This window comes from Sapajus apella, unplaced genomic scaffold (assembly GCF_009761245.1).
Source record: "Sapajus apella isolate SASKATOON/1434 unplaced genomic scaffold, GSC_monkey_1.0 scaffold25, whole genome shotgun sequence".
Classification (NCBI taxonomy): Eukaryota; Metazoa; Chordata; class Mammalia; order Primates; family Cebidae; genus Sapajus; species Sapajus apella.
This window is the reverse complement of record NW_022436965.1, coordinates 6,385,119-6,403,276: the sequence shown is the minus strand read 5'-3', so window position 1 is coordinate 6,403,276 and position 18,158 is coordinate 6,385,119. Positions and strand designations below refer to the sequence as shown.

Below are 18,158 nucleotides of genomic sequence, written 5' to 3'. Positions count from 1 at the left end.
TCTCTGTGATGGCCCAGATAAACATTTTTAAATTTAGTTATTGGCGATGAACTAAAGAAGTCGTTGTCCATGCAGGTGACCCAGGACATGGGGCTGAGAAGGTACTCTCTTCCTTAAAAGCCGGTGGATCTCTTTGTGAAAAGGAGTTTCTAAGAGGATTCATTCATTCGAGATTCCTTGCAGACCTGCTATGAGCCTGACATTGTGCCGGAGGGAATACAAAAAGGAACGATGAGGAGATTGGTCACGGCCTTGGAAACCCGCCTGGTGAAGGAGACAGAGACATAAAAGTGTAATAGTTGGAAGATGTGAGCTACATGCTCATTGAGGCTGTGATGAAGCATGAGAGAGCTCCCTGACCTTGGCTTGTCTATATCTAGCCTTTGCCTTTAGAGCCCTGGGATGCGGTACACAGAGGCTGACCTCCCTACCCCAGCACAGCAGTGACTCCTGGCCCTTCTCAGGGCTGTCTCTGCAGGTGCCACCCAGGGAGCACGTACTTCTCCCGCTGCAGAACTGCTCTCTCCTGCTTTCTGTCTGCGTCCAGTCTGCCTGTTTATGTTTGGTATAATTCCTAAAAACCACCAAGCTGCCAAAATTAACCTCTCATCATTCTTTCCCATCTCTTCTTTCTGGTTTCTTTTGCCCCTGCCTCTCTCATCTTAGAGTTCATCACCATTCCATTACATAATAATGATGACAGTGATGGTAATGACAATAGCTATCTCATTGATTGCTGACTATGTGCCAGGTGCTGTCCCAAACACTTTATATAGATCATCTCATCTACCCCTTTCAGAATTCGTGAAGTCATATATCATTTTATAAATCAGGACCCAAAGCACTGTGAAGTAAGTAATTTGTCCAGAGATATATAACATTGTTCCCTCCATCAGTCAGAAAAATCACAAAATATTGGGTATAGTCTTTTCATCTTTAGAACTTTTATGGTGTGTGTGTGTGTGTGTGTGTGAGAGAGAGAGAGAGAGAAAGAGAGAGAAAGAGAGAGAAAGAGACTAAGTCTTTCCCCCAAAAAGAATATGTTTACTTTCTGTGTTTTCAGGGAACTTCCCGATCTTGAGCTGTTCTAGGTGGAGTTTGGTGGTTTCAGAAGGCAGACTTTCAGATAGTCAAGGCTTTCCTCTAGAGATGCTTATTTCAGTGAGCAGCTCTCTGCCTAGCAGGATAGAAGGAGGTTTTCTGAATTATTGGAACATCTCAAACTCTCCTTAGACCTGAAATAATGTGGCCCAAGGCAGAGCACAAGGAGAGAAGGATCTTAGATCACATTTTACATCAGTCGCTCATGGATGATTTTATTTATTTTATTAAGGAGGGGGAGAAAGGGAGAAGGAGGTTATTTTGGAAGGGAAGAGAGGGATATGTATTTAGATTTTAAGGGAAACAGTTTTTCAATTTGTAGGATTCACATGTTTTCAAAGTATTATACTACATTACTTTATTAAAATGATTGACAATTCCAAAATATTAAATATATTTGTACTCAAATATCAATAATAAATAAAGTACTCAGAAAATGGATAGGCTTTTTTGTTTTTTAAAAAAAAACACAATTCTTGGCGGGGCATGGTGGCTAATGCCTGTAATCCCAGCACTTTGGGAGCCTGAGGCAGGCAGATCACCTGAGGTCAGGAGTTTGAGACCAGCCTGGCCAACATGGTGAAACCTCATTTCTACTAAAAATACAAAAATTAGCCAGGTATAGTGGCTTACACTTGTCATCCCAGCTACTCAGGAGGCTGAGGCAGGAGAATTGCTTGAACTCAGCAGGCAGAGATACAGTGAGCCGAGATTGTGCCACCCCACTCAAGCCTGGGCAACACAGCAAGATACTATCTTAAAAAAAAAGCTATTCTCAAATTTGCTTCTAATGATTAGCCTAGAAAATTCATGATCTTTCCTGTGTTTGTCGTGTTTCCTTTCATCTACCTCAGTAACAAGCTTAGGGCTGGGATACAAGTCATGCTAGCAGTAAACTTAGGGATTAAACTGGATTGAAAATGTGAAATACACTGGATTTGTGTAGAAGTTGAGGCTTTGCAATTCAACGAAGAAAACACATGTGCTTTTCAGATGTGTGCATGGGCCAAGGGATCAGTGGCATTAACTCTTTCTTGTCATCTGGCACCATGAAAGTAAACTGCAGGTTTCTGAGAGATCAATCCAGCTACAGTTCTCTGTTGTAGTTCATGGTGCCAGGGAGGATCAGCAGCTCAGACCGATAGGACATCTGTTTCACTCCCCATCAGCAAATGCTTACGGAGGGTCTGCTTAGAGTAGCACATTTTGCTGTGTGATCCTACATCCCTTGGTGCATGAAATAAAGCTGGGGCAAGCACTAATTTAATTAGCTTGAAATGTCTTCTGACTCTCACGAGCGTCTCTGATTCTTTGTTTCCTTGCAATGTACATAAGGCATTGGGATTCTATTTACTTTATTATGTTTATGATCAGTTAGCCCTGGCTGGATACTGGTCTTCCAAGGGCAGGAATCCTATCTGTTTCTTACAATATGTTTCAACAATATGTTTCAATGCCTAGGATGTTCTTTTGTGGTCATTCCGGGAGGATCAGACTTAATTCCCTTTGATTAAAATCAAATTGTGCTTTTTAGTAATTCATACTTATTCTACATTCACTTTTGTGTCTTTTTAAAAATCTCTCCTTTCCATCTGTTTTCTCTCATTTTCATTCATTTTGTGTTTTTTTTTTTTTTAAATCTCTCCTTTGCATCTGTTTTCTCTCATTTTCTATGTCATTTCTGGTTGTCAGTAGCCTGAGTGTGCTTGGGTTAGGTCAGCCAAGTTGCCTGCTGTAGGGGCCCTCTGGGCAAGCCGATTTTACTCGGTGCTCATGCAAAGCCCCACGTCTCACTGGAAGTGTCCTCTACCGGGCATAACAGAGGGCACACAGAATATTACCTTGCACATATATTTTCTTATCTACTTTGATTTGAAAAACAGTCCAAAAAAAAGAGGGAAAGCAGGTGCTGCTATTATTAATTTTAAGATACTAACAAGGAAATCACACGGGTTTGTCCTAAGGGACGTGGGGAACCAGCAGCACAGCTGTCGAGAAATTCTAGTCACAGGTGTCTTTCTGTAAAAGCAGCAGTGCAGATGTCCCCCATGACAGAAGCTGAAGACTTCTGCCAATACCTTTGGTATTCCGGATCTTAGAAGTGAAGAAGAGGGCTGGGCGTGGTGGCTCATGCCTGAAATCCCAGCACTCTGGAAGGCTGAGATGGGAAGTTCACTTGGGGTTAGGAGTGTGAGAATAGCCTAGCCAACATGGTAAAATCACATCTCTACTAAAAGTACAAAAATTAGCCAGGCATCGTGACATGCACCTGTAATCCCAGCTACTAGGGAGGCTGAGGCAGGAGAATCACTTGAGTCCAGGAGGCAGAGGTTGCAGTGAGCTGAGATCACACCACTGCACTCCAGCCTGGGCAACAAGACTCTTTCTCAAAAAAAAAAAAAAAAAAAAGGAAACAAGAAAGAAAACTCAGTGTCCAGGAATATCTGCCATTTCCCTTGACCACTGAGGAGCAAATCTAGAAGCAGCGTAGGCCTTCTGCATGGGTCCACACAGCTGTGGATGTGTGACTTTAACCAGGAGCTGGCATTTTCCTCTCTTGCCTTCTCAGAAGTAGTGTCAGCCATGTGTGAGCTCATATGAACATACATAAGTAACACAGAGGCGTTTTCTGGCGCAGGAGAAATGTGTAACACTCTTAAATCCTTAGCTGAAGAACAATTATTGCACTAACTTTTTCTAACCAGCTCCATAAGAAACACTGATAAAATTAATTTCATTTATTAAAGGCAAGTTAGAGAAGAAGAAATAGGGGAGCTAAACTTTATTTTTTAGGTATATACAGAATTGAAATCAACATTATTAGGCAAAAACATCATTGGTAATCATCTGAAGACCTTCTGGGGCTTCCTGAAAATGTTGAGGTTTCAGACTTGCAAGTATATCCTAATTGAGTCAGTACCTAAAACAAAGAGTGTAAATAAATGGAATGTAGGTAAGACATGGCATTTTTGTAAGTGGTCATTTCATCCTTCATGCCACTACTTAGACATATGTTGAGGTAGATCACAGAGTCTAAGGAGACTGAGAGACATGAATCCCAGCCGTGGTCCTGAGGCAGGTGTGTGGCAGCTGGGACCAGAGCTCGGTCTTCCACACTCTCTCCACTTGCCGCCTCTTCTCCTTGTGTCCCCACTTTACTGCCTGAATCTAGCAGAAATGTGTCCTGTTGCATAAGGACTTATTGTGGTTATGTTTCCGAGAAACAACTCTGTAGAATTACTGTATGTGGACATAAGAGTTAACTCTTTGGAGTTAATCGCATATTGTCCATTGTCGTGCCATCAGATGAGCGTGAGACGAGGAATGAATATGTTCTGTGATGCCAGCGCTTGCTGCCTAACAGAAGACTCGATGTCAAATGTGACATCTCTTTATGTATTATTTTTAACATCACAATGAAAAGTGAAATGGTGTGAACAGTAGCCCAAGGATGCCAAAGCTTCAAGATTAGAAATTACTTTTAAGTTGCTTTTCTTCTTCCCCCCTCGGTGGGCTGCTGTATTAACACTTATTATAGTGAAGCCGAGCAGATGGGCAAACAGACTGATTAGTTATCTATATATAGATAGATAGAGATATAGATATAGATGTTTTCTTTATGGAGCTTAGATGTTAGCTTTTTCTTCAATAAAAAAAGGAGTTTTTAGATGTTGCCTTGTCTCGATTTGCCTTTTTAATCAGAAGAAGAAAGGGGGCACTTTGCTCCTGATCTATTAATAATGTGGCTGTATCCTTTACTTAACTGCTGACTTCATAGCTCTGTGTGCCTGTTGCAATCAGAATTTGATTTCTCTCCAGTCCTCCAAGCCTCATGTTCTTTTTGGCCTAGAATTTCTTTATGAAATGTATCACTTTTAATTCATATTTCAGAAGTGCCTTTCTTGACAAGGAATTTTTCTACAATATTTTTGCCTTTTGTATCCAAAATGAAAAAGTGCATGCCTAATTAGTTGAAAGTGAAATTACACATAATGTTGTGTAAATAGAAATATTTTCCTGTAGCCTTTTTTTAAAGAAAAGATCAAATACCTCTGATTTTTCTCAAAAGCAGATTTTACTTAAATTCCTTCTCAATTATTTAAAAGTAGTTTTTTTATGAAACCATGTTTCTAGTTAAAAAAAAATAAGATAATGAAAAGAACCATCATAATCTTTCCTTGTAAAAGGACAAAGGTATTGCATGTGTGTAATATGTGATATGTATTAATACAAAAGTAATGGATCTACTTGTGTGGAGAGAAGAACTTCCTCATGTTGTAACGTGAAGCATTCTAGAACAGTGATTTCCCTTCTGATATCTGAAGTGCCTTGAGATATAGTCTAAGGAGAGGAAGGATAAACATGCATGGTTACACATTTTTAAAATTTTTTTAAAATTTCAATTGGGTTTACAAATTTGTTGATCATTTTATCAAAAGCAGGAAACATGTCCCATAAAGATGGCATTAAATTAGGCTAGCTCATGGTATCATGGATTGCACTTCTCATTATATAAGGCAGGATAATGTAGACATACAACCATTTGGGGAGGGGTTTATGCAAAACCATGGGGCAGTTAATTGGACCTCGTGTTTTTAAAGATGTCTGATGATTGTATGACATAGATCATTTGAAGAAAAATCATCCTCAGTGGGACTCAGTTTTAGAAGATTTCATCAAACATCAAAGGGATGCTTCGATTTAATTCTCACACTGTGATCTGTGACTTCAGAAATAACATGCTGGTAATGGCAATGTGTGACAACCCGAGTCTCAGAGCTGATCCTGGTCGTGGTCTCTGCATGCTTGTTTGCACCATCAGACTTACCTCTAAAGTGCTGTGGTTTCAGAAGGGTAAATGGTAGAGCATGTGGTGTTAGAGAAAAGGTAAGCAAAGCTAATGAAAAAATGGAAGCTAAAACGACTACTGGAGTTTGTGTGAAGGATAGTATAAACCAAAGGGAACCTCTTTTGGGCAGATGATTCTAGCAGTCTTTAAGGATAGGTTTTTGAAGGTCTGCTCTATGTGAGGTCTCAATTAGATTGAGATTAAGTGAAAGAATTTTCAGTGGAAGTGAAACTTGACATTACATTAGGCTATAAAAGAGATGCAGATCAGGGGTATTTTAATCCTGTTTCTTTAGCTACGGTCAGGTCTCTAACCTGACATTTCTTGACACACTCCATTCCAAAGCTGGGTCAAATGCCTGTGAGCTGAACTCTGTTGTCATCCTACATTTAAGCTGCAATGACTGTACATCATGGCTGCAAAACTGGTCTTCCTAATTATCTCTTTTTCTGATCATTCTTATTCTGTAGGGATAGAGAATAAGACCGTAGCTTGCCTTGTTTGCCTCTATTTGCCCAATACCTACCAAACATATCTGTCACTTAATATTTTAAAATCAGAATCTGTTGATTAAATGAATGAATAATTGGACAAGTATTTATGTGCAGAATCTAAGTGACGTAGTAAAAAACTTTCTTCAGTGATCTGTGATTATCTTTATGAATTAGAGATCTTTTGCCCCTCAAATGACTTTATAATTATCACCTTCATGTGGGTAAATTGCTAAAATATATTCCTGATGAGGTTCTGAAACTTGGTAACATCGCTCTTAGATTTGACTTACTGCTGTAAAATATATAGCATGTATGTTTCAGAAACAAAATTTATATTTATTTATAATTTGGTGAGATCTCATGTTGAGTTATAGTGCTTTAAAATATGTGTAGCTAAATGGCAACTTCTTGAGTCATCATTTAAATTGAGTGTAAATCATGTCTAATCTGCTTGTTAACCTGCCCCCCTCACCCCAATTCTTGAATAACAGAGATATCCTTTTAAAAAAAGTCATTTTTCTGTGTTTTATTTTTGTTAGCCTTCTGCAGTGTATTTGATTTCAAATAATATCCACCTTTAAAATTCAAATAAATTTTTTTGATGCAAACATATCTTTTAAAAACACGGAAGAAACACCACTAAATGCTTTTCCAGAGTAGCAAAGGATAAGTCATGTCTTCAGTTCTTCCCTTTACTTCTTGGGTAGCATAAGGGTCTGTAGACAAGAAATGGGAAAAGCAAGAGGACTCTCAAAGTGGATGATTCTTAAGTTGTCTCTTAATTTTCAGTGTACTCTGATTTTGTTAGGATTGCCCCCTCTCTCCTGTTTGTACTTAGTTTATTCTGAAGAGGTGGCAGGGAGCCTACCTAGGTTCCCCTTCTCACTTTGGCCTTTCCTATGCATGTGTAAGTATGAAGTCTTTTTCCCACACTCCCTTTTTGAACAGTAAGGATTCACGTCTGGGAGCCCGCACCTGTGACCTTACATGATGATGCTGGGGATGAGGAAGCAGGGGGATGGATGCTGCCCCAGAGAAGCTGCTGGCTGGGAATCCAAAACAGCAGCGGCAGTAGCAACAACAGCAAGAGCAGGCACAGGAACAAAAACAGCAACTCTAGCAGCCTCCGGGTTAGAGAGAGGATTCTTCTCTTTCCTCACCTTTACAGCTGAACCCCTTGTCCTCTCCCTCTTGTCTAACATTTCAGTGATGTTTCTTCAAAAACTATGGCAGGTTGACAGAATGGACCTCTACAAAACTAATTTAGCATTTTCTCACAGTGTGCTCTAAGTTGGATCAGAAAGACTACCTATGGTCTACCACATCCTATAGTTTATCTTTATTCAGTTGAATTAAAGTAGCAAGGCCTTCTGCAGGCCTTTCACAAAGCATTAGCAGTCCAGTCCTCTGCCCTACCCCTCCACCCCCACCTGACCCCTCTGAAACGAGCACACACAAATAGGCCATGCTCTTCCACGTTCTGGTGTCTTAGCTCAGGCTGTTCCTTGCAGCTGAATAATGCTACCATCCTTTCAGCCTGGTAAATTTCTACCAAACCTTTGACACCCTACAAAAAATACTACTTTCCGCCTCTGCACAGTCATAATGTAATCTGCTTTTTTGAATTCTGCATTGCCATAGATTCATGTGAAACTTCAGTCAGAGCTCGTATTACACTGTATTGCCTGCAATTTTTAAAATGTCACATCTCTTCTCCATAAGGCCCCTGCACTCGATACACCAGTATGAATAGGCCATCCAAAAGAAATACTGTAGCCTTAAAGACATTACTGCTAAATAATGGAATAGATGTGTGTCTGTGTGTGTGTGTGTCTGTGTGTGTGTGTGCGTGTGCGTGTCTCTCTGTGTGTGTGTGTGTGTGTGTGTGTGTGTGTCTCCATCCACAGGCCTGGATTTCATATAGTTTTGAGATGAAGACCTGTTAACATGAAGTTACGTAAAGTCTGGGGAGGATATAAGCATTAACCATCTAGGAGAAAACCTTCCTGGTTTGTAGAACTTTACCAACCAACTCTACCACTCCCTGTTAATAATTTAACATAACCAGTGATAGAGAATAGTTTGAAGAATTATATAAGACGTGACTAATGTCACAGTCATTGTCAATATTTATTGCAATTTGTATTTGCTTGGCTTAATTCAAGATCATTGCCTTTATATCTAAGTTCATTTATTAGATTGATTATGCTAATTTGAAAAATTCTCCTTGCTGAGATTTTATAGTTTAAATTATTAAATTTCTATATCCAGAGATGTCCTTAGTGCTTTTGCAAGGAGGGTTTAGGAGCTCTAGTCTTCTTGGTAGAGAAAGCTTATAGCTACTGTGCAGTAGCACTGTCTGTGAGACTTGCGAAACTTCCACTGTTCATGGGTGGGGGGCAGTGGGATGTGGGCACTGATGAAGATTAAAAGAGGCTTGATGCTTTCTTTGTTCTGCCAGGACCGTGAGGAGGTAAGGGCCATATTAAAGTGGGAGGGATGGAAGCAAAGGAATGTGTAGGAGAGATGTTTCAAAGGAAGCATTCACAAGGCTGGAATAAGTCATCTATAGGCCTGGAGTGGATGGGTTAGGATGAGAAAAGAATCAAACAAAAATGAGCAAGTTGAGCATAGCAAACATTCAGAATTTGAGCAGTCACCTTGAGTGGGGCAGGGAAAGGTAAAGTCACTGAAGTCAACTTGAAGATTATGTCTTTTGCGGTGTATCTGTAAACACTCTTTAAGCCTTTATGAGAGATCAGTAGAGGCACGAAGTTTACGCCAAAAGCTTGACAACTGCTTTGTGGCTTTTCTTCATATTTCGACATCTTCTGCCCAATCCTTAAAACGTTTGGCTAACTAAGCAGAAACTGGACAAAAGTAAGCTTAAGACCTTGCCTCATCTCCTTGCTTTGTCTGCAAAGTAGTGTCATCTCAGGGAAAATAAAATACTGTATTGTTTACAGCCTTAACCAGAAATGTATAAAGTAGCTTGTGTTTCAGTCTGAGGAGGATGGCTACCTTCTCCTGGCAAAATTTGAGGAGCTGGAAGGACTGGGCTAAAGGGTGGGATGAGGAAGATGAAGAGCTTTTCTCAGCCTCTTGAACTAGGTGAATCTGGAGAGTGTGCTTTCCTTCCTCCAAGGTTTTTGAGATTTCAGAACATTATTAAACCTGCAAGTACTTTAAGAGTATGTGTGGCAAGCAGAAGTGCTCAAGTATGTATTTGAATAAATGTGTATTTTTGGTATCTCCTCAAAAAGTTCACTCCTCAGCCGTGTTTTGTATAGGGACGTGCCTTCCCATCTTGCTTTCTGAGTGGGAAATCAGGTGAGAACGGGCCACGCTGCACGTGGTTCTTCCATGCCCACCACAGCGCCATGCGATGGGTGGGTCTGTGCAGGACATCTGTACAGCAGGGCACAACTCAGCAAGATCCTGAGGCGTGGATTTCACTGCAGTCACCGCCCATTCTAACCTAGCTTTCTTTTCTTGCAGGTGCACATATCTTGACCAACTCAGCAGCAAGGTGGATTTTCTTTGTGTTTAAAGAAAAAAACAATGTCCCCGTGTCTGTAGAGATGATTTGCAGTTCAGCCCGGCTGAAGCTGACCGAATGAGACTATGGGCTGTGCCTCCGCCAAGCATGTTGCCACTGTTCAAAATGAAGAGGAGGCCCAGAAAGGGAAAAACTACCAGAATGGAGATGTGTTTGGCGGTGAGTGCTACCAAACTTGACTTTTGACCCACTGTTTCTAGGCCTCTCACTATTTTATTGACACATAATATTTGTACATATTTACAGGGTACTTGTGATGTTTTGTTACATGCCTAGAATGTGTCATGATCAAGTCAGAGTATTTACGATATCTGTCACCGGGAGCATTTATCGTTTCTACGTGTTGAGAACATTTCAAAACCTCTCTTTGAGATGTTTGGAAATAGACAGTACATTATTTTTAACTATATAGTCACGCTACGCTGTTCTGGAACATTAGATCTTATTCTTTCTAAGCCTTTCACTTTTGTGACAGTGAATAATTACAGCAATTATTGGGTTATACAGTCTGAGGTGAAGGGGTGATGAGACCCAGTGGAAATCAATGTGGATCTTTACATTGGATCATCTTCATCGTAATTTATACAAAGTGGTCTTTGAGGAGGAACATGGAGGTTTTTTTGCGGGAGCTAGCATTTCAATCAAGCTTTAAAGAACCAGCAGAATTTAAATTGGTACATGGGACAGTAGCCATGGGGTGTCCTGGTAGAGGAGAACTCTAGGACTGAAAACAGAAGTCCAAAAGTAGAGTGAGTAAGGATTTATAAATGAGGGAGTGAGTTGTTTTTTAAAAGTGTAATAGAGAATGAATCATACATGTTCATATTTAAAGTAAAAATACAATGAATCCAATAATCATCTTTAACCTCTCCGTTGAATCAAAATGATGTTAGGATATCTAGTGCAAAGGCCACAAATTGACAACCCATGGCTCTATCTGGTCTGCAAATACATTTTTTGCAACACCCCCCCCCCCAAATAATTTCAAAATAAAAAGCAAGGCAGCCTTTAAAAATCAGTATATTCCACATAAAACCTCAAATTTCTTCAAAAGAGCTGGCAACAGCAGGTCTTCAGTCCTTGAGGCAACAGTTGGGGGTCGGGTAGCCATTGCCTCTGCGGCCAGGTTGCATCCTCCAGTGAACTGCTGACGCTTCCCCGCTGCATGCACACCAAGTTCACTTCACTCATGGACATTACCTGGCCACTTACAGGCTTTCATGCCTGCCTGATCTTCAGATTGGCCCTTAGATGATTATTGTGAAGCATGGATATATCAACAAAATTCCAATTAGTACAAGCAGATGAAGCAGTTTTTGCAGAATTACTTTAACAACAATAACTACTAATTGACATTTGCATGATGCTTTTATTTATAAAAAACGCCTCTTCGGCTGGATGCGGTTGGTCACGCCTGTAATCCCAGCACTTTAGGAGGCTGACATGGGCGGATCACCTGAGGTTGACAGTTAAAGACCAGCCTAACCAACATGGAGAAACCCCATCTCTACTAAAAATACAAAATTAGCCAGGTGTGGTGGTGCATGCCTGTAATCCCAGCTATTCGGGAGGCTGAGGCAGGAGAATCACTTGAACCCGGGAGGTGGAGGTTGCGGTGAGCCAATACTGTGCCACTGCACGCCAGCCTGGGCCACAAGAGTGCGACAACTCTGTCTCAAACAAACAAAAACAAACAAACAAATAAATAATACCTCTTCCACTCTTACTCAATAAGAGACATCATTGAGATATATTGTAGCACTTCACTGAGATAATGTTTACATGTAAATAACTGTAGCGGCATCATTCAGTCACTGTCACATAATTTTACCACTTTTAGAATCTTTAGCTTTTGGTCCATTGTAATGATTTTTTTTAGTCTCCTGGTGATGAATTGGGAATGCTACAAAAAGCTAATGCTCTGTTAAAAGTGGTCTCCCTCCTGTGTTTTGGAAGGAAGATTTTGTTTTGTTTTGTTTCAGGGAGATGTATTTGTTGCCTGGAACAAATTTGCTTCTACTGGTAACTATCTATAGCATTGAGAACTGTGAAGAAGAGTAACGTATATGAACATCTCAATAAAACTACAGTCTGGATCATTGAAACCACAGCTTTTAGGGAAAGATCTGATTGGAACTAGAGTCATTACTATCACCTTCAAACGCTTAACTTTTAAGAGAAAATAATCTAACATCAGGGGATTTGTTTAACTTCTATCTGATGTTCTGTGTCATTATAATTTTTATAATAGAGCCGCCAACATACGTCAAACATTGTAAGGCATTTACATTCATTTTTATGTTGAATTTTTGCAACACTCTTTTGAAGTAAGTGTAGATTTTACATCCTTGGAAGCTGAAGCACAGAGAGACTGACTTGTCCAAGGTTTCCCAGCTTCAAAGTGCTAGAATCCAGATCACTAAGACTCCAAAGTCCACCTTTCTTTCTCCATGTTGTTTCCTGATGCCCTGCAGCCTCCCATTGGCCGGCCTGCCTTCCTGCCTGCCTGCCTGCCTGCCTGCCTGCCTGCCTGCCTTCCTTCCTTCCTTCCTTCCTTCCTTCCTTCCCTTCCTTCCCTTCCTTCCCTTCCTTCCCTTCCTTCCCTTCCTTCCCTTCCTTCCCTTCCTTCCCTCCCTTCCCTCCCTCCCTCTCTCCCTTCCTTCCTTCCTTCCTTCCTTCCTTCCTCCCTTCCCCTTCCCCTTCCCTTCCTTCTTTTCTTTTCTTTTCTTCTTTTCTTTTCTTTCTCCTTCCTTCCTTCCTTTTTTTTTTTTTTTTTTTTTTTTTTTTTATTTGAGACAGTCTGGCTCTGTGGCCCAGGCTGGAGTGCAGTGGTGTGATCAAGGTTCACTGCAGCCTTGGCCTCCTGGGCTCAAGTGATCCTCTCGCCTTAGCTCCCTGTTTAGCTTTGGGACCACAGACATGTGCCCTCACACCTGGCTAATTGTTTATATTTTTAGTAGAGATGGGGCTTTGCCATATTGCCCAGGCTGGTCTAAAACTCCTGGACTCAAGCAGTCTGCCCACTGTGGCCTCCCAAATGGCAGAGATTACAGATGTGAATCACTGCACCCAGCCCTCATTCTTTAATGCAAAAAAATATATATATATATTGATTGGTCTGTATTCTATGTGTAAGGCCTTTTGCTAAATGCCAATGAGATTACAGAGGTAAATAATCCATAAACCTTGCCATCTAGGACTTTGTAAGAAGATAAGGAAGTGTTACAAGGCAGAATCGGCCAAATACCTTAGAGGTAAAGACATACCTCATGATAACAGTCAGCGGATAGACACTCTGCCTTACGCGGCAGAATCAGAGCAGATTTCTTAGGGAGATGATATCTAAACCTGGCCTTAAAGGACTGAAAGAAACAAAACCTGTCTTGATCTAAACTGGATAAATAACAGCTAGGTAATGTAAGATGTATTCAAGAATAATAAATATCTCATTTGCATGGAACATAAACTATAAATGGGACAGAATTGGCTAGAAAACAAAGTTAGGGTTAAATTATGGATAACTTTGAATACCAAATGACAATCTTTAAAGATAACTTTAGATTTTAAGAGCAAGACTTGGTGATATTCAACTGTGCTTACATTCTGCTTGGCAGTGAGACCACTTAATCATGCCTTCACACCTTGTATAGCCAGGCTCTATTGTTCTAAAGCACCATGGGTATTTTGCCAACGTCAGCATCTGGTAAAGGAGCTTTGTGTTAGTCAACTATTGCTGTGTAGACTGTAACTGAAACTCAGGTTCAGTCACTCGCCACTTGCAGAGTCTAATTCACAAGAGCAAGATCTGGCATAAAGAAAGTGACTTTATGCCAAGGCTTATCTTTGGGGAAGACTTCGTACAGGCTCCTGCATTTTAGGTGCCACTTTGCTTTTGAGGCAGAAAGTATGGACTCTTAAAGGGGGCCTTCGCATGAACGGCATACTGGAGAGCGAGTGAGCAGGTGGGGGTCTGTGTGACTCGCTTTGGTGCTTAATCTACTGGTGGTCGGCGGTCGGTGGTTTGTGGTCGAGCTAGGTTGTATAGTGGCCTTTGTCTCAGGACGCCCTCCTGGTGGGAGAGCATTCCGTCAGGGACATACTTTAGGTTGTAAGTTGACTGTTATCTCTTGAGACAATCTCCTTGTGGGAGACAGTTTCTGCTCTGGAGCTTCCAAGTAAGCACATAGATAAGCTTGCAGTGTAGGGAGTGTCTGGTGAAGGGAAGGTAAAGGTTATGATTGCATTTCTGAAGAGCTTGGTAGGAAATGGGAACAGATGAAAAGAAGGAAAGAGAAAAGAGGAAATAATTTAAAAAAATAATTCTCTCTCTTAGAAAAAGGGGGGCACTTGGTTACAAGACAACCTGAATGTCTCAGTCGCATTCCACAGTAACTGTTTCTTTCTTGATTATGAATTGGTGGGTCAGCTGTGGTGGCACTTCTTTATGTATCTCTCATCTTTCTCTGGGGACCCGCAAACCAGTAGGGGCACGCTCTCCTTTCACAGAAGGGCAAGTGTGCTAGCGATACGTATGGTGCCTCTTAAGCTTGGACTTAGAGCTGACACCCTGTCTCTCATCCCCACGTGTCACTAGCCAAAGCAGGTCACATGAATGAGCCCCAAGTTAGGCAAAAAAGTACAGTCTGACCACAGTGCATTTACAGCAAGGGTATAAGTGCAGGGAGGGTCAAGAATTGGGGCTAAAAATCAGTTTACCCCAAGCCCGCCTGGTCATTGCTGCCTCTGTGCATCTATGTAGTTCATGCCATAAAGTGTCAGTTAAGGCCTCTGCTAAATTTGCTTCATCCTCCCAACACTCATATTGAAATTTTATTTACTCCAGCATTCTATCATCTTGTTGATCTCTCTAACATAAATATTAGCAAGTTTCTGGGATTGTGTTAAATAAAGCCAGGGGTACAGTGGGGAGAGAGTTTCACCAATCAAGGGAGATACTTTTGCTAGCTCTGTAGGGCTCTGGGGGAAGAATTACCAGAATCCAAAGTCAAGACAGTCCCAGTACCCTAGATATTATAAATACTACATCTTAAATGTGATGAGATAAGATCTTGTCTGTGTTTCTTCACTTAAATTAATTCTCAAGGAGAAGAAGTTTTCACAATCCCACGATGATCACAGATGGCAGCAGATGAGTGATAGGCCTGGCCCACTTTTTAACCATTTGTCACCCATTGTTTCTGTGGACTCTTATTGTATAACAAATGCCCCAAACATAGTACCTTGAAATATAACCAGCTTATCATTTCTCACGATTCTGTGGGATGGCTGGAGTTTATCTGCTGTTCTCGCCTGGGCTCAGTCATGCAGCTGCATACAGCTGGGATCTCAGCTGAACTCAACTATCCCAGATGGATTCGGGCTTCTGTCCACAAGGCCACTCTTTCCAGCTGGGTAGCCAAACTTGGCAGGCCAGCTTCCAAGTGAGGAAGTGGAAGCTGCCAGGCCTCTTAGGACCTGAGCTTGAAAGTTCAAGAATGCCACTTTCGCTGCCTTCTGTTGATCAAAGCAAGTCATAAGACCAGCCTAGAGTTGAGGGGGTAGAGTCACTGCACCCATCAAGTATGTGCCCACAGAAAGGGGAGGAATTGTTGGGAGCCATCTTTGGAGACGGATGCCCATTGTGAGAGGCAGTTATAACTCCATGACTGGGATATAGTTCAACCTGGACAATTGTATTCTGCTTTCTAAATCATCCCTCTGTGTTTCACTGAATAAAGTGGCCTTATTTATGCTTTAAAAGCCAAATGTTTAAAAATGTTTTAAAAATGTTATTACCAAATGTTGTTGAAGAGTCGACAAAGTCTGTGAAGGGTGGCATATTTGGGGATGGCTCTGAAGCATGTGTCTCTGAGTGTGTGTACACACACTTTCGATCCTTTTCCTAAAGGTGTTAATTTCAAAACTTCTGAAGACCTGCTCTCAGGAGCTTTGCTACCCAAGATACAAATGGTAATTTACGTTTTTTTTGAAGCCGTTTGGGCTCCATGATGTCTTGGTTATTTAGGAGTTCCACCAGTCCAAATTTGTGCGACAGAATTTCTGTAGAATGTTCCACCATGCAGAATTAAATGCTAAATGGAAATCTTGACTCCTGGATTTCAGCAAACTTAAAAGATTATTAATAAGAAACTTCATCAGTGATATTGACTTACACATTTTCTTTCACTTTAAGTGTTGAAGCATAAAATGTTTCAGATCTAAAGTTCTGCCTGACACACTGTGGCCCTTTCAGAAGTCCAATCCACTTCAGAAGGTTCCGTCTTCAGATTGGAATTTTCCTTCCCTCAGCTGTCAGGGCAGATGTGCATAGTGGTCAGCAGATCCGCTAAGGTATTTCAGAGGACAGCTGAGCAGATTGTCAGGACCAGCTTGCAAAAAGTAAGTGACCAGCAGGTTCAAGTTATCATGAACTAGTTAAACAAGTTCTAAGTGCTTGCTGGATTTCTTTCAGCAGTTATTCCTTTAGACTACTAAAGTGGGTGCATAGAACACATTCTGGCCTTATTAGAGGAATTAATACGTCAGACTTGAGATCACGATCTCTCCTGCAGCCTTCCCCCAAGTGGGGAGAAACTCTTACAGTTATATTGACTTCCTTTCTTGCGCTTTTTCTGTTTCCATTGTTTCAATAATGTAGGCTTTAAATTTGAGTCACGTTTGGCTTTTGCAGTTAGTTTCTAGATCCTGTGAATCTCACCCTCTCCTAGCCTGTGACAACCCGTCACCCTAAGAACTGCAGTGTTCTCAGGAGGAATCTCCTGTTCACCCCCTTTATTGTTTGTTTGTTCCTTTGCTTGCTTTTGGTCTGCTTTTACTTCTCCATTTTTTGGCACCACTGTCAGATTGGCTTTTTAAAGTACTCCTCTGTTGATATTAAATCTTCTCTAGAACTTTCTATCTGTGTCTAGTTCTTAGCCAATAAATCCCAAATCCTTAGTTAACATCGAAGACGCCTGAGGATGGCTCATACCCACCTCTGCAGCCGTGTGAGTGTGAGTGTGAGTGTGAGTGTGTGTGTGTGTGTGTGCGCTGTGAGACTTATTTCACAAGGTTATGGTGAAAATTAAATGAGAAAACACATCAGATTTATTCAGAAATTAAAAGCACTTGGAGGCAGTCGTAATTCACTGTTTATGTCTCATAATTTTTGACTGCATACAGTGAAGATAGATTAAAGATACCTGTGTTTGTGAGATAGTAACAGAGAGAATAGTATTTCTCAGTGCAGTCCAGCATGGTATTAAATGAAGATTTAATATGAAAAAAGAATATAAAATCGCTTATTAATAGTTTTATTATTGATTACATGTTAAATGATGTATTTTAGATATATTGGGTTGAATAAAATATATGAAGATGAATTTCACCTGCTTCTTTTTATCTACTATGGCTACTAGCAGTATTAAAAGTACACACATAACTCACATATTCCTATTGCACAGTGTTGCTTTATGTGACTGGGAGGTAGGAGTGGTCGTATGAGAATTTGCTTCTCTTTCAAGTTTTAGTTTTTACTGGAAATAAGAGAAAAGGAGTTTGATGGAGGCAGTGACCCTCATTTTCTGCTTGGACTCTCCATAGATGGGATGTGCATTAAGTGAGCACTAGGTGTATATACTCAGCCTTTTGTGTGTCGGGGGATGAATTGGGGAAAGAGGGGTACGTGGGGGACCACCAGAGAGGCAGAATTGGGAGGCAGCTTGGCCAGTGAGGAGGAGTGACGCCACCTTGCTCCTCTCTGTGCTGCTTAGTGGTAGACTTTAGCTGCCTCTACTGTAACTTTTTTGCTGCCATAAGGAAGCTTCTGTTGGCTCCTGAAGCTGTTATTTCCCAAAGGTGAGAGAGAAAATCTTTTTTCCCTTTTTCTGTTTAGTGAATCATGGGAGACAGTAAAGAGCCCTAAGGACAGGAGAAGTGTTTGATGGATTTGTGATAGGCCAGATTATAGTCATAAAAGTTGAGACACTTAAGTCAAGATAAGTGAGGAACATGGTCTTGGGTTTAGGCTTTGAAGACTCCCTGATGTCTTGAGCTGAGCCTCAGAAAGGTCTTAATGGCTTGAAGCACACATGGGGCTCATGGAATCACAGAAGTCAGTCGACCTTGTCTAAGAGCTTTAACTGCATTCTTCTGA

General features: G+C 41.0%; 1 protein-coding gene across 3 annotated transcripts in view; it reads left to right on the top strand.

Moving 5' to 3' along the window:
- Nucleotides 1-18,158, top strand: part of CUNH1orf21 (chromosome unknown C1orf21 homolog) — a 234,487-nt gene that overhangs the window by 78,067 nt on the left and 138,262 nt on the right. For all 3 annotated transcript variants that reach the window (XR_004272736.1, XM_032291177.1, XM_032291178.1), the window contains exon 2: nucleotides 9,943-10,162. Coding sequence is in view for 2 of the 3 variants with exons in the window: in XM_032291177.1 (XP_032147068.1) it covers nucleotides 10,069-10,162 (94 nt within the window). In the remaining variant the exon portion in view is untranslated. The remainder of the gene's footprint in view (nucleotides 1-9,942; nucleotides 10,163-18,158) is intronic.